Source organism: Myotis daubentonii, chromosome 8 (assembly GCF_963259705.1).
Source record: "Myotis daubentonii chromosome 8, mMyoDau2.1, whole genome shotgun sequence".
Lineage (NCBI taxonomy): Eukaryota > Metazoa > Chordata > Mammalia > Chiroptera > Vespertilionidae > Myotis > Myotis daubentonii.
In genome coordinates, this window is record NC_081847.1 from 31,922,213 (window position 1) to 31,938,257 (window position 16,045).

Below are 16,045 nucleotides of genomic sequence, written 5' to 3' on the forward strand. Positions count from 1 at the left end.
GAGAGGGAGGGAGAGAGAGAGAGAGAGAGAGAGAGAGAGAGAGAGAGAGAGAGAGAGAAACACTGATGTGAGAAAGGCACATTGGTTGGTTGCTTCCTGCACGTGCCCTGACTGGGGCTGGAGATCAAACCTGCAATCCAGGCACATGCCTTTGACAGGAATTGAACCCAAGACCCTTTAGTGCTTGGGCCGATGCTCTAACCACTTGGCACACTGACCAAAGCCCACTAACTTGATTTTATAACCACTAATGGGTTGCAGTGAAAAGTTTGGAAAACAGTGGTCCAAAACATGTTACTATCCTATCCCCAACCCCCCCGACCCCCCAAATCTGGTCACATTTGTTGCTTCTGATAGAGAGGCTGCATTGGGGAACTTAATGTTCATTGTAAGTCCTTTGAGAATGATTTGAAAAAAAGCTTTAAGCATGCGCACATATTACTTGTATAATTAACTTTTTTTAAGTTTGAAAGAAATAACAAAAAATGAAGGTAATAGACAATCCTGTGCTAGGAGGAACAGACTACTAGAGGAAAATGACTGTTGGCAGAGGACGGCTTCTTTTCCTTGTTGCCTGGCACATGCCAGGGCCTCCGCAGCAGCGATGGCAGCCGTGTAGGCACAGGGAAGGCACTCAGTTAAATAGCCGCTGGAGCCTAGCAAAATTAGAAGGCAATGTACTTTGGAAATACATTGTTTTAATCCCATTGTGACTTCCAGAGATGGAGAGGACTCAGGTGACCTTCCTGTGCCACTGTCCACTACTGTAAAGGCTGTGACTTAGAACCAAACCCAGATCAGGGGCCATGAGTGGGCCAGCAGGGGGTTACCTTGACTCCTCTCCTGGGGCGTGGCGTCCAGAACCTGCCATCCATTGTACGAGGACCCCAGGTCATTCCGCACAAACCAGCCTTCATTCCAGACGTGGAAATTCCTGCAGATGGAAGCAGAGACTGAAGAGCTTGCCCAAGGCCACACAGCTGGTGAATGGCAAGACCCTATCTCTGCTCTGACAGTGCAGGGCTCTGATACTGGTCAAGTGAGTTTACTTGTCAGCTACTGTGCTAAACCTTGGCGCGCATTGTCTCACTCAGATTCTCACAGCGCTGTGAAAGGATACCATTTGTCTTTTAATCCTCACCTGAAGACATGTTCATTGATGAGAGAGAGAGAAAAAAAAAGAGGGAAAGAGAAAGAGAGAGAGAAACATCAATGTGATAGGGAAACATCAATCGGTTGCCTTCTGACTGGAGATTGAACCCACAACCTAGGTATGTGCCCTGACTAGGAATCAAACTTACAACCTTTTGGTCTACGGGACGATCCTCCAGCCAACTGAGCCACCTGGCCAGGGCTGAAATGGGTACTATTTCTATGCCCAACTCATAAAAGGGGATACTGGGCTCAGAGAAGTTAGCAGCTAACAATGACAGAATCAGTGTGGACCCAGGTATGCCTAACTCCAAACTCTATGTCCTTGACCACCATGTTCTACTGCCCTTCTGAGGAGCAGAGCAGAACCAGGTTAGAGCCAGTGAACCAGCTGGTAAACCCATGCAGTTTACTCTTGTGTGCCCTATACTTATGTTTCGTGTGGGCTGAAAATGAACAGGACTGCAGTGGGAGTGCTGGGAGCCACTAAGCCTTTGGGCTGAGGTCTGGATTGAAGAATGACCAGCCCTAAAATGTCCTTGATCAGTGGCATTCCCGTGCCTCCCAATTGGTATGTCTCAGTCACCAGTCCCCTCCCTCACCAGGTACTGCCAATTAGCCAAAGTCTTATTCATTCTTGCTTCTGCCCTCTTCTTTCCTCTCCAATCCTACAGCAATGACATTAACATTGGCTTTGGCTGTCTGAGGTTCAACTAGAAGAAGATATAAGTCTGACATAAATCCAACTTCTTTTCAACTTGAAAAAACATTTCTTTTTAAATACTCACAAGGTGGAGAAGGTAGTTTTAGGAAGAGACTCAACTTCAGAAGCCATAAAGGAAAAGACTGATACATGACTATTTCAAAATATTAGTCTTGCATATACCAACCTAGCAAACAAACACACAAACTGTGATTCTGTTTCCAACATAGAGGAATAAGCTCATAGTGGATAGTTCCTTCTGCAGATAACAATAAACTGAAAAAAACAAAAACAAAAAAACAAAACAAAAAAAGACAACACTCTGGGAGTGAACAAAGTTGGAAGGGAGCCAAAACCTGGAGGAAGGGGATAGCATGGGTTGAGTTGCACTTTTGATGACTTTGCCCTCGGATAGGCCACAGTTGGGATAAAATGCAGAGCAGTAAAAACTCCAACAGACAGAGGAGGTAAGAAACGGAGCCTGGGTCAACCAAGGACACTCGGGGGAAGTCTTAGAAAGTAAAGAATCAGAGAAAGAGAAGCCCACACTTCTCGGTGACCTCTTAACCATGATGTATGAGGCCCACCACAAGCAGTCCAGCTAAAGACAAACGTTCACTGAGACCTGAGCTTCTGTCACCACAGTGAGAGAGCTTGCAGTTTGAGTCTACCCCAGGTAAGACAGCTGGGACAACATACCAAATATCAGAATGCAGACATACCCAATGTCTACGATAGAATTCCAAATCACTCAATATGTTTATATATCAACATATAAAAACAACAGAAAAACAGGACTTATCCTCAAGGGAAAAGACAATCAATAGTGACTCATCCTTAGATAACCTAGATGTTGGAATTATTGGACAAGGACTTTAAAGCAGCTGTTATAACTATGCTCAATGAAATAAAGGAAAATATGCTCATAACAGATAAAAAGAGGCATTCTTAGCAGAAAAGTAGAAACTATATATATGCCTAATGGAAAATTTTAACTGGAAAAAGTCCAGTATCTGAAATTAAATAATTCCATGGATGCGCTTATTAGCAGAATAGAAATGACAGAGGGAAGAGTCAGTAAACTTGAAGATAGATCAGTAGAAATTACTCAAACTGAAGACGAATGAGAAAACGATGGGGAAAAAATCAACAAAGTGGGGGAAATACATGCAACATATATGGTAGACAGAAATTTACTATAATCAGTATTATAAAGTACCTACAAAGCAATAAGAAAAATACACAGAGTAAAAACTCAAACACGCCAATAATGGCCAATGAGCAGGCAATTTTCACAAGAAATACCAATGATCACTAAACATGTGAAAATGGTTTTAACCTCACTACCGTTAAAAGAAAATTAAAATGACAGATACCATTACACTTGTTAGACTAACAAAAATGAAAGCATAGGATGATGGGCATTGTTCTGTGATACTCATTCCAGGTGTGGGAAAGCCAGCATTGCGGTGCACTGTGGGAGTTTAAGCTGGTCTGACATTTGTGAAGGGCAAGTTGGCAATGAGTATCAAAAACCTTTACAAATCTGTAGATGCAATGAGCCAGCAATTCCACTTCTAATAATTTCTCTTATTAAAGAACTCTCATGAGTGCACCTAGATGCATATGGAAAGATGTTCACTGAAGCATTGTTTGTAATACCAAAATTAATGGAGGAAAAGTTCATCAGTGAGGGAATGGCTCAGATAAATTGTGGCACAGCCATGCAATCAAATATCACAGAGCCCTCCAGAAGAATGAGCAAAATCAACCTGGCACGTACAGGGAAAGATGTCTAAAATATATCCTCAAGTAAGGAAAGCAAGTTACAAAATATGTAGGTGACAATGTGTAAAAAGAACAATGCCCATCATCCTATTGTATATATATATATGAAAATATATACAAATATCATGAACATTTTTGAATTTAGAAAATTATATATTAAAAAATCAGTCCCAATAATTCTATTATTTTAGATAATCACAGTCTAGATAACAGTTTGGTGTATATATTGTGCCTATGAACAGATTTGGGTGCACATTAAACCAAGTTTTCCATTATTTATTTCTTGTAATGTTTTCAGTTTCTATTACTTCTATAATACTATAATTACAAAATAAATGAATATTTTAAAATGTATATACTATATAAACACTAATAGCTAATACGTTATGTGTAAACCTAGAAAGTTATCATGTGTTCTAACTTCCCTATATGTTAACTCATTTAATCTTCACAACGTTCTTATAAGGTAGGAGTTATTATCCCTGTTCGACAATTCTGAAAACCGAGGCACAGAGTAGGTAAGTGACTTGTTTAAGGTCTCCCAGCGAGTAAGGAGGGAGAGTGGGATTTAAATCCAGGCAGGAGGGCTGCAGTGCCTTTGCTTTTAACTACCACACTATACTACCGCTACATTTTTATTTATTCCTTATTATTGAATTTCTTGGGGTGACAGTGGTTAACAAAATTATACAGGTTTCAGATGCACAATTCCACAGCACATCATCTGTACACTGTATTGTGTGTTCACCACCCCAAGTCAAGCCTCTATGTGTCACCGTTTATCCCCCCATACACTCTCCTACCTCTCCCCCTTGTAAACACCACACTATTGTCCATGTCCATGAGTTTTTCTCTTTTTTCCCCTTTTTTGCTCAATCCCTCTACCCTCAGCACCTCAACCGCACTACATTTTAATTTATTAACATAGAAAGATCTAAAAGACGATAAAAGAGACCACTCAACTTGGTCCTATTTGAGTAACTGAAACTCAACACCCATACATCTAATGTGTGTGAATATAAACAGAATGAAATGTCTAAAGGATCTATAATGTCATTAGTATTTTTCTTTGGGTAGTTATATTACTAATGACTCTTCTTATTTATGTTTTTATTACCAGGGAAAAATTATTTTCAGTTTGGGTGTTGTGAGAGGCTGCCCGTGGGGACCAGAGGATGCGGTGCACGAGGGCTGCCAGAGGAGTGAGAGTGCTCTGTACATACCTCTCAGGAGCAGCGTGGCCCTGCTGCGTCTGGCGGGGGAACAGGGAACTACAGAGTCAGCTCCAACACAAGGCAGAGAGGGAGAAGGCCACCAGCGGGGAGCCCACAGCTAAGTCCAGATAATACCAACCAATGAGATGAGTGGGAGGAAGGAAGACCCTTGTTCACTACAGTAATGAAGTATAGGTTATTAGAATCTTCTTGGGAGGCAGCAGCCATAGATGTCAGAGGCCTTTAAAATGTGCATTTCCTTTAACTCAGGATATACCATTTCTAGAAATCGTTCTATGAGACTAAAAACAGGCATGCTCAAGATTGACATATAAGAATGCTCACTACAGTGTTATATATAATAAGAGGAAACAAAGGGAACTAGACAGGTAGCATAGAGAATGGGAAATAGTAACAGCAGGGAAAGAGATATGGTTCAACCACTCCATGGAGTGTGATACATTTAAATCTTATTTTTGGAGATTATTTAAGGACAGAGGGACCATGCTGATAATGTTTAGTTAAAAAAATAGGATTTAAAACTGTGTGATGTGGTTGATTTCCAAGGGTGGGAAAAAGAAGGATGTATGTGCCATATGCTTTGTCTTGTACCCATGCCGTGTAAAATGTGCAATCCCAATTCTATAAACAACACACAGAGAAAATATTGGATAGAAAATGATCAAATATTAAAAGTATGTTAAACATCAGAGTACAGATGATATATTCTGCAATTTCTATAATTGTAAAAGAAAAAAAAAAGCCATCGTAAAAATGATCTCTTGGAAGACGCACAAAACGTCTTTTTGATCAGTTAGAATTTACCCAGGAGAAAGCAAGAGTGTGGAAAGAGGATCCTAGATGGATACAAGAGGCAAGAGCGGGATGAAAAAGCAGTAACAGCACCAAGTTTCATATTTGTTTTCTTCCTGGTAGAGAACCCTAGGGGAAGGGTGGGTTGGTTAAAAAAAAAAAAAAAGGTAAGTAGCTGTTTTAATAATTATTTGCAAGGCGGGAATTTGATAAAGAGCAGATAATAAACAAACAAGTCCTGGTTCCTCCCTCGTTTAGGAGCCAGCACTTTACTCACACTTTGGGATGTATGTGCCTTTCAGAGGCCCGCGGGCGCCGCCATGGAAATTCTGGTTGGTTTCTTGGTGTGTGCCACACTCCCAGCCCCTGTTCCTGTCTTGAGGGTTTAGCAGTAGGAGCTCAGGAATAGGACAGGCTGTAGGCACTTATTGAAAGATGCATTCCTGCCCCGCCTGTCTCCCTCCACCCGAGCCAGTTCTAATGAAATCTTTGACGCTTATAAACCAGTGCCCTAGAGACAACAACTCAGTTATGCTTATCTTTGGATTTATGGGGTTAGAAGACCCAGTCTAGAAAGTGACCCCAATCCCTTTCCCTTTCCACGGGTAAGCTCCTATTTGTCCTTCCAAATGTAGTTAAGATTCTACTTCCTCCAAAAACTTTTCCTGACATGCCTAGAGAGTGCCAACCACCCCGTGCTATCATTTGACTTCTTTTACGCCACCATTGCCTATCTTCTCACGCAGCCATGACCTTCTCCAATGTTGTTCCTGCGTCTCACTGCCTTTGGTGTCCAGGTGCTCAGTGCAGGGTCTGGCAGACAGTACGTACTTGTGTTTTCTGAACTGAATTACTCTGGGGCCTTGGTTTCCTTACCAGGAATCTGAGCAAGGGGCTGTAGGTACATTGGGGGCTGGGTAAATAGTGGTGGAGACTAATAGCCATGGAGAGATTGCATTGGGAGCCAAGGACTCGGCTGACGGGTGGGTTGCCAACAGCTTTTCTCCAGAACTGGCGGACTCCACCTCCCTGATGACAGGGCAGGGCGATCCCACGTGCCTTCCACCTCGTACCTCTATAAAGTCTACAAGTCGAGTCAGGTCTGTGACTCCAGAAACTGAGGAATCAAGTAAGATAAGAAAACAAGTCTGCAATATCAAGATAAAGATAACCTTGGCCACACAGTTCCAGATCATTTGGTTACGGAGCAGGCCTCAGAGACCTCCTGTACAGGGGTCCAGAAGAAGCATCCCAGACATAACTCCATACAAAGTGTCCCTACTCTTAAGACATGATCACTCCAGAACCTTGTGCCTCTTAAGCCAAACCATTGTTATGTGCGGAATGGCTTAGAAGAATGTGATTTAAAGAAAGATCTGGAAGAAATTGCTGCGGTCCCCTAATCTAGCCCTTCATTTTCCAGATAGGAGATGAAGGTGCAGAAAAGTTAAGGAACTTATGTGGAGTCACACACTTATTTAGAGTGCCTACATGTCTCCAGCTGTTTAGCCTTACTTCTCTCTGGGCCTTTGTTTTCTCATTTATGAAATGAGCAGGTCCCTTCCTAAGGTCCCTTTTAGCCCTAATGTCCTTTGACCTAGGAAAGTCCTGTTGAAAGAGCTTGGACACTAATTCACAGTTCGATTTTGGGCAAGTCACTTCCCTTCACTGAGCCCCTGAGACAGGGTTTAGTCTTATAGAGAAGTGGCACTTGCTGCCTAAGTGTGAACCCAAGAACCCAGCTTCTCCATCGGCATGGGCTGGATAGCACCTACTCAGAACCCTGGTTGGTGTCCAGCCAACCCCTCTGAAAAATCTCAATTAAGCTGTCAGATTTCTCAAACATCAGTCAGGAGTCATCATAAAAATATTGTCTGGCAGCTCTCTGGTGCTGAAGAGTTTACATCACCTTGGTTCCAAGCCCAGCTTCACCATTTCCCAGTCCCATGCCCGCGAATAAATGACCAGTGTCTTGGTTTCCTCAACTATAAAATGGGGATGGCAGTGCCTACCTCATCATTTCCGAAGAGTAAAGGTAAACACTTAGAAAAGTCCCTGGCACACAACAGTTGCTCAACGAACTATTAGCTGTTGCTGTTAATATTATTAATTACTTTCAGATGCTTAATCTCACTTGATTCTTACCTTCTAATACTTGGGGAAAGACTGGACAATTTCTAAAAGCTTTCAACATTTACAACATAGAAGATTCAGATCAAAGGTTTTCTGTCCAAACCCAAACTGTCCTGGTAATAATAGGCTAGTAATTTCACCCCAGGCAGAAAAGGACTGGTGGTTTAACTCCCCCACCCTGGGTGGGATCCATGTGGAGGGGAGGGGAAAGCTCCCTTGCCATCTCATACAAAAAGTCGTCTGAGCTGAAGTGGCAGAGAATCAAGAGATTAAAGCTGGTAAGAAACTTAAGTGAACACTTAGTTTTAGGCCAACCATTATAGCTCACTGATGAAGAAACTTGGGACCAGAAAGATGAGGTGGCTTACGTCAGTCCTAGAGCAAGATGGTGGTGGGGTTGAAACTAGGACCCAGGACTCCCTGTCCTCACACCGTCCAGTGCTGGGTCCCCACCCACAGCCAGCAGGGAAAGGGGCAGGAGGAACGTCGGCACCCACTGCTTTCTGAGGAGGGTTCAGGAAAGGATGGTGGGTCTTGGGAAGGAGAGGGGTGATGACACTCCCAGCAAAAGTCAAAGCTATGCGGTCTGACACCTTCCAATGAAGCCCCCCCAAATGACAATGGAAACACCCTGGAATGTCTCCATGGGCCCCTACTTGCCCCACGATGATTCTATTTGTAATGAATTATGACACTGATATGAACCAGTCACCAAGAGATCTGGGTTCTAATTCCACGTTCAGCTTAGAAGCCCCACCTTCCTGCTCCCAGGGAGCCTTTTTTTTGACAATTCCCTCCCTGAGTCACTCACCTGGTGCCCCACACACCATCCTAAGTCCTTCATCAGCCTCTACTCATGGCTTCCCCACGCCCTGCTCCCTAGCAGCACCAGGAATGCTTCCAGTAGAGGGCTTTCTGGTCTCCCTGCAGTTTCTAGTCTGCAGGATAGTCACGGAAGGGTTATGCCAAACGGGACCCCTGCCGCCCCTCCCCGAATCAGTCATCTTGTTGGACCAGTCATCTCCTTTAGTGAAGAAGGGCACTGTCCTAACAACCAGAACAGGTCGCAATGGGATTTTGGGCAAAATAACAAAAGGAAGAAACCAGGGAGAAGAAAAGATAACTAATTAAGAGAAACTGGAAAACAAAATCTGGCCAAAAGTAGCAATGTCATTGTCATTGGAGAGAAAGTTGTGTATGTGCAGATCATGAAAGGACATCCTAACAGAAGCTCTCTCTCCCCCATTAACACATGTGACCCTGAGTGACTTACATGAGCCTCGCTTTCCTGCAGAGGGAACGGCTGCTTATATTACACACTTCCATTGTTGGCACAGGGCTGTTGCTGGTCCTAACAGCTTTCTCTATGAATTTTTATTTTCCTTTATTCCATTAGTTACAGCAAGCATATGCCAGTAAAGTGGAACCTACTTATTCTGGGAATAATGAGTGTTAAAGGATATTTTAGAGACTATCTCAAAGTTGAACATCTGGAAAGAAGATGGCATCTGCTATCAGGTTGTCTACCGTATCTATATGTGAGTGATTGTGTGTTTGTGTGTGTCCTTTGAAATGGATTACTGACATATGTGAGTACTTTATTTATAGACACATAAATATCGAGTTGAATATACAAATACAGACATAATTACTTTCAGTTGCCATCTGGTAATAATTAGGCATGTGGCATAACCTTGAAGAGCTGTAATAATATCTATTTTATGTATATATACTGCAGTATGAAGTTATAGATATATGTATATAAGTTTTATATAACTTACTTTCAGTTTACATGTGTTATACATGACATATGTGCACAGATACATGTGCACATGGCCTATTTATAGTTAGAAATATACATGCCCATATACATATAAAACTTCTTATTTTCGGTTGGAATCCAGAATAAACTGATTTTTATTCTATCAAGCAAGGTACATAAAAAGTATATATGAGTAAGAGAAAATGGATCGCTTTTTAAAAAGAAAGTCTATAAATTATATGAGCTGCCTGAAGTGAGATAAATTTATATTTATTACTGGAAAATCGATGGCTTCAATGTTTATCTTCTAATTTATAGGGTCTTGTGGACCCCATGAATTAGGGCAGTTTCTCAGAGCCCCTGAGCCACACCTGGTATCACATGGGGTATGAACTGGTGTCAGGCTGTTCATCCGGCTGCAAACCAGAGCAAACCACCAGAGTTGGCAGAGCCCTGAGAAGAGCTGCTTTGGGTCTTGCTAGATGTGCCATCAGCGCTTTGGGAACCCTATTCTCAACCAGGTGCTGACACGCTATTTGCTTCCCAACTCCTGTTTGGAGCCAGGCCCCAGAGCCTGCGGAGAGCAAGAAGCTGCTCAGATTTGATGCTCAGAAGGGGTTAGACCCGTGGTTCTCAACCTTCTGGCCCTTTAAATACAGTTCCTCATGTGGTGACCCAACCATAAAATTATTTTCGTTGCTACTTCATAACTGTCATGTTGCTACTGTTATGAATCGTCATGTAAATATCTGATATGCAGGATGGTCTTAGGCGACCCCTGTGAAAGGGTCATTTGACAGCCAAAGGGGTCGCGACCCACAGGTTGAGAACCGCTGGGTTAGACACTCACCAAACGCTATCACTGCCTTTGTCCAGGGGGTTTCCCATGGGGTCGTAGAACACATCCACGCTGAGGTTTCTGTCTGTGTCATGAGCTGAGTTGAAGTTGGTGATCACCCGGGCGGGAATCCCAAAACACCGCAGCACTGCAAGTCAAGGGTGGTGTGAGACTGCGGGTGGCAGTGAGGACGACCATGGAGCACCCCACTGCTGCCCACTGACCCAGCAAAGGCACGTCACACGCTAGGGTACCTGTGTTGAGGGTCCCAGCAAAGACCCAGCACTGGCCGAATCGGACTGGCCTGAAGCCAGATTTCTTCCACTCCTTGAGAATCTCCACACTGCCGTTCCAGTTCCTGGGGTCCCGGCCACCGGCGTAGCTGCCACTCCAGTTCCCAGCTATCACACCGTTGTCATCATTGCTATTGACCTGGGCAGGAGAAAAATCCTCAATGAGTCATCGGAGAGTGACACGCAGAGTTCAGGGGACAAGATGGGGAGGTGAGGAAGGAACCAGGGAGCCATCCAGTGAATTTCCTGTGTCTTCCTAGGTGATTTGGGGATGGTAACTGTATAATGTTCCCTTAGCAGCATTGAGTAGTTTATGGGTTTAAAAGTGCTTTGCTTAACTGGCCATGTTTGATTGCCCCTGACCCATGTGTCAGTTATGAGCAGCAGGCTCATCAGGGGCAAAGCAGGGTCAGAAACCAGCCTGCAGAGGTTTGAAACTCTCTTGGGTGTACTGGTCTTCTAAAAGATCACTTTAGAACTTTAGAAACTAACTTCTTCTTGGAAAGAATAAAGATGGAATATTGTTTTACATTCACTCACTCATTCATTCAATTTAAGGCATGATTAACAAGTAACACAACCATGATGCAGTGTGAAGAGAGCACTGGACTAGAAATTGAGAGGCCCGAGTTCCATTGTCTTTTAGAGACACATATTGAAACATTTATGAATGAAATGATGTAATATCTGGGATTTTTAAATTAATCTGTGGAGGAGGGGGTCAGAGATGAAGCAAGACTGGTCAGAAGTGGGTAACTGCTGAGCTGGTCATGAGTACGCAGGAGTTCATTTTACTTCTCTCTCTACTTATGTGAAAGTCTGAACTTCGTATTATTAAATTTCCAAAATACAAAGCTGAAAGGGAGAGAAAGAAAGAGAGACCTGGGTAACAAGCCCGGCCTTGGCACCGTCAGCTCGGTGGTTGTGGGTAAGTTAACTCACCCATCTGGACCTTCGCTTCAGGGAAAGTTAGACACAAACAAGCTCTCAGGTGTCTCCCAGGAGCCAGTTTTCAGAGTTTATGACTCTCTCACCAGCATTCATCCAAACCTACAGCGAGGGTCAGGACCAGGGTCCCTCAGCCTGCCAGTCCTGCTCCCTCTCTTTGTGGAGCCTGCAAGTGGCAAGGCCTGATGGGAGCAGACAGGCTGGGAGCAGAGGATCCTTGCCCAGGACAGGCTGGCCCAGTTTCTCACGGCCCCTCCGTGCGGTGGGTGAGGCCCGCATCCCTTCCAGGAGGGCCTGGACAGTAATGCCAGGATCAAGCAAGATGGGCCTCCTCCAGGAAGGAAGGTTGTGCAGCCCATTTCCATGTCCTGAGTCACAGAGCTCCAGCCACCAAAGTGGTAATCAGCAGGGTCATCTCTGGCTAAAGCTGAGCATTTCAAAGCCCTGCACAGGTCATAATTAGCGCAGGCCCAGCCCAACCAGGAGGTCTGCAGAGAGCAGCAGGGAGGTGTAGTAAGGAAATTGGCATTGATGTAAAGCGGTTTGTCCCCAGGGTGAGAGTGAGTCAGCAGCCGCTGGAGCTCTGGAGCCAGCTGGCCTCACCCATCCTCTCCTGGGCCAAGGCGACTCAGCTTCGTAAGTCACCTGACTGCACCTTGTCTTTGGCTACTTGGTTTTTAAGGTTCAGTCCACATCCCACTTTCTCTCTGCCAGCCACCCTGGTTCCCACCCATCTCCTCAGTGCCTCCATGTCCCCTGGGCCTCCTCACTCCTGTCCTGCAAGGTTCGAGACTGCACTCTTTCAGGGAGCCCTCTCTGATTACCCCCAGATATGTATCATCTGGTTAGAAGGTTGTTCAAATTTCTAACCGCATAATTAGTTTGTCAGCTTGGACATGCTCCAACTCCAAAGTTAAGAGACTTGGGACATGCTAGTCCATTACAAAAGGAGTTAAAGACATCTGTGGGGTAATTATTTAGTTTCAGAGGATTAAAGATCAAGAACTCTCTGACTTTCAGCTTTTTAATTTGTAACTCCTGAGCAGGTTAATCCCAGAGTTGGACGCTTTCTGATGGAGACGTTCTCTGCACACTGAGTGCAGATGAGAGATTCTCCCAGGATCCGGCGTGTGCGTGCATGCACGTGTGCGTGTGTGTAAGGGGGGTGCAGGACTCTCAAATGGAGAGACTGGGCGAGTGGGAAAGCCCTGGGTGGGCAATTCGAGGCCTCGTTCTGGTTTGACTCACAAGCGGTGAGCACCTCACTCAGCTCCTGGGGCTTCAGCTCCCCATGTGGATGGTGAGCGGGCTGGCCTTGTGCCTCTCTAGTCTGACAAGCACCCCCTCGGTGCTGAGGAGGGGATGGATCAAAACAAAGGGGCGTCGCACTCCAGCCTCACTCTGGAGCGTCCCTCCTTTCCAAGTGGGCCCAGGGTGGAGCCAAGTCTCAGCTTGGCACCCTCCCAGCTCTGACGGGCACTAAGGGGACAAAGTCCTCTTGTCCCCCAAGAAAGGCCTCCTGGTTCCCTGGAAAGGGCTTTGGAGTCAGGCAGACCCGGCTCCTGTTCAGCGTCCGCCGTTCCCTCACTGTGTGAAGGCCAGTCCTTTCCTCAGAGGAGCCTCGCGCTCCACGTGTGCAAAATGGGGATGGGACTCGCCCAACTGCATTTGTCATTTGTGAGGCTGCGACGAGGTCACATGTGTAAAAGCGCATGTGCCCAACCCGTAGTTGGGTCTGATATGTGGTAACAACTAGTTATCACTCACCATGGCACTCAGCACGCGGCCGACATACTTGGGGTCACCTCTGCGGGCCACGTCAGTAGCAGGGTCACGGCGGAAATTCAGACTGCTATCCAGGACCGCGAGGCAAATGTTCAGAATGTCTCCTTCAAACTGTTCGAAATGGAACCATACATTATGATGAAAGAAATGGCAAGTGGTGTTGGCTCGTTAAGGGGCTGGGGGGCTATGCTGGCGAGAACCACGGCAAGTGCCTGGGTCCTTTCGCTCTGTAGCCTCCAGAACTGAGAGCTACTGAGGAACAACCACCTCCCCCAGCCTTCAATCATCAAACTTGTCCAGAGCTCTCTCAGTACAGGAGGGTGAGCAAACCTGGGAACTCCGTGGTTTCAGATTGGAGGGGGGCGGTGACAATAGTAATGAAGGACTCTCGAAAGGTTAAATGCACACAGCAAGGAAGTTTCATCCCATTCTCACAGGAATGAATGAATGAATGAATAGAAACTATATTTTTGTCCCAAGTGTCTCTACTGGGCCTTATCCTCATTTGTGTATTGTAGCACCAATACCACATCATTGCATTGATTATTAGTACTAGATTTTGCCCACTAGATTGCGACCTTCTCAAAGACAAGAAATCTGTCATATTCATCTTCGGCATCCTTTCTGTGCAACCAAGGCCTGGCACATAGTAGATGCTTAATAAATATTTTCTGAATGAATGACTAGAAGGGCAGGCAAATAGATAGATTTGGGGACTTCCACATCTCTACGGGGCCAGCTTCTGAGCTTCTTGTGTAATAGGGATCTTACCCCAGCGTCCCTAAGACCCTTTTACCTGTCCAAAGTTCCAGCCAATCATGCTAATTCGATTTGTGCTTCCCACAAATATGGCACCGGAATCTTCCAGAACATACTCCTGTCTCTCAGCTTGGTTATTCATAAAGACACTATCCGCTGTTTGACACAAAAATCAGATATCAGGGATTAGAATCCTACAGGGAGCTGTAAGACAGTCCTCCTCCCACTCCTGAATACTGGCCTGAGAGTTGGAGCAAGTCATACCTGCAGCCTTCCCCCAACCTCCACCAAGGAAGGAAAGCTTTGGGCTATTATGCTTCCAAGTGATACCGTGGGAACTATGGGTTTGAAAGAGAAGCTGGGATATCTGAGAGTCTGAAAATGAGACCCCAGGAATGAGACACTTGCTCCTTTAGGGAAAGAGCTATCTCTATGTTACAGAATTGTGCTGTGGTCTTTGTCCCTTTTAACTACACTAGAGGCCCAGTGCACAAAATTTGTGCAAGAATAGGGTCCCTAGGCCTGGCTAGCAATCAGGGCCGATCAGATTCCCTGCCTCTCCACCTCCCCACCTCCTCCTTCCCTCGCTCCCTCAGTGCCCCACCGCAGCTGGTTGCCCGTCATGTTCTGCGTCGCCCCCTGGTGTTCAGTGCACATCATAGCGAGCGATCGAACTGGTCTCCTGGTCGAACTCTCAAGGGGACACTTTGCATATGAGCCTTTTATATATATAGATCATGCTATGCAGTTTGTAAAAGATCATGAGATTCCTGCAATACCCCCAAAAGAAATAGCAGGATGTCCATTTAATGGTGAATAATTTGAGGATCAGAAAGATAGAGAGACTGTCCAGACTCACAGCTGGATAATTGGCAGAGCTGGGACTCAGACCTATTGCTTCTGACTTATAGCTTCTATGCTTTTTCCATATCCCATAAACTTTTCCTAATCAAACCTAAGCCCATGAAAACCACCCCACTCATCTCCTTTCCACGGGCACTGCTTAGCTGATGGCTGGGAGTGTGGGTGGTTAGGTGCCTACCTTGTGACCAGGGGTTAAAGAGCAGTATTAACATCCCAAGTTTCAGAGTAAAGTTGTTGCCCTGGGAGGAGATCTGAAGGTTCAGCGTGTACCATCCTATGGGTGCATTGGCAGGACTGGAGATGGAGATGTCCAGAGTATTCTCCCTCTGGGACACGAGCTGTGCATACCAGCTGCCACCACTTGTCCCATTGGAGAGTGAAAACACAGCCTTCGTTTTGGCTGATTCTGAGGGGGAGGGCCCTGTAAAAGAAGAAGGGGTCAATGAAAACCAAGGCTTACTGACTAGACTGTAGGGAGGGATCAGGTTCCAACACAACCACAGGGGCCCTTCCACGGGCTCATCCAAGGAAGCACCACACTGTGGCGCTGGAAGCAACTAGAGCAGTGGTTCTCAACCTTCCTAATGCCGTGACCCTTTAATACAGTTCCTCATGTTGTGGTGACCCCCAACCATAAAATTATTTTCGTTGTTACTTCATAACTGTAATGCTGCTACTGTTATGAACCGTAATGTAAATATCTGATATGCAGGATGTATTTTCATTGTTACAAATGGAACATAATTAAAGCATAGTGATTAATCACAAAAACAATATGTAATTATATATGTGTTTTCTGATGGTCTTAGGCGATCCCTGTGAAAGGGTTGTTCGACCCCCAAAGGGGTCGCGACCCACAGGTTGAGAACTGCTGAACTAGAGAGTCGGACCATGTAGGCCAAATTCCTCTTGATTTGAAGACTAGGATTCTTGTGCTCAAAGGCAGGCAGAAACTTTCCCAAGGTCACACAGAGTCAATGGCAGAGTTGGGCT

At 45.2% G+C, this 16,045-nt stretch overlaps 1 protein-coding gene across 1 annotated transcript in view; it reads right to left on the reverse strand.

Moving 5' to 3' along the window:
• Window positions 1-16,045, reverse strand: part of TGM3 (transglutaminase 3) — a 37,184-nt gene that overhangs the window by 12,108 nt on the left and 9,031 nt on the right. The window contains exons 3-8 of the mRNA XM_059705735.1: window positions 15,231-15,473; window positions 14,226-14,344; window positions 13,412-13,540; window positions 10,658-10,835; window positions 10,416-10,551; window positions 831-934 (exon numbers count right to left, since the gene is read on the reverse strand). Coding sequence (XP_059561718.1) covers window positions 831-934; window positions 10,416-10,551; window positions 10,658-10,835; window positions 13,412-13,540; window positions 14,226-14,344; window positions 15,231-15,473 — 909 coding nt within the window. The remainder of the gene's footprint in view (window positions 1-830; window positions 935-10,415; window positions 10,552-10,657; window positions 10,836-13,411; window positions 13,541-14,225; window positions 14,345-15,230; window positions 15,474-16,045) is intronic.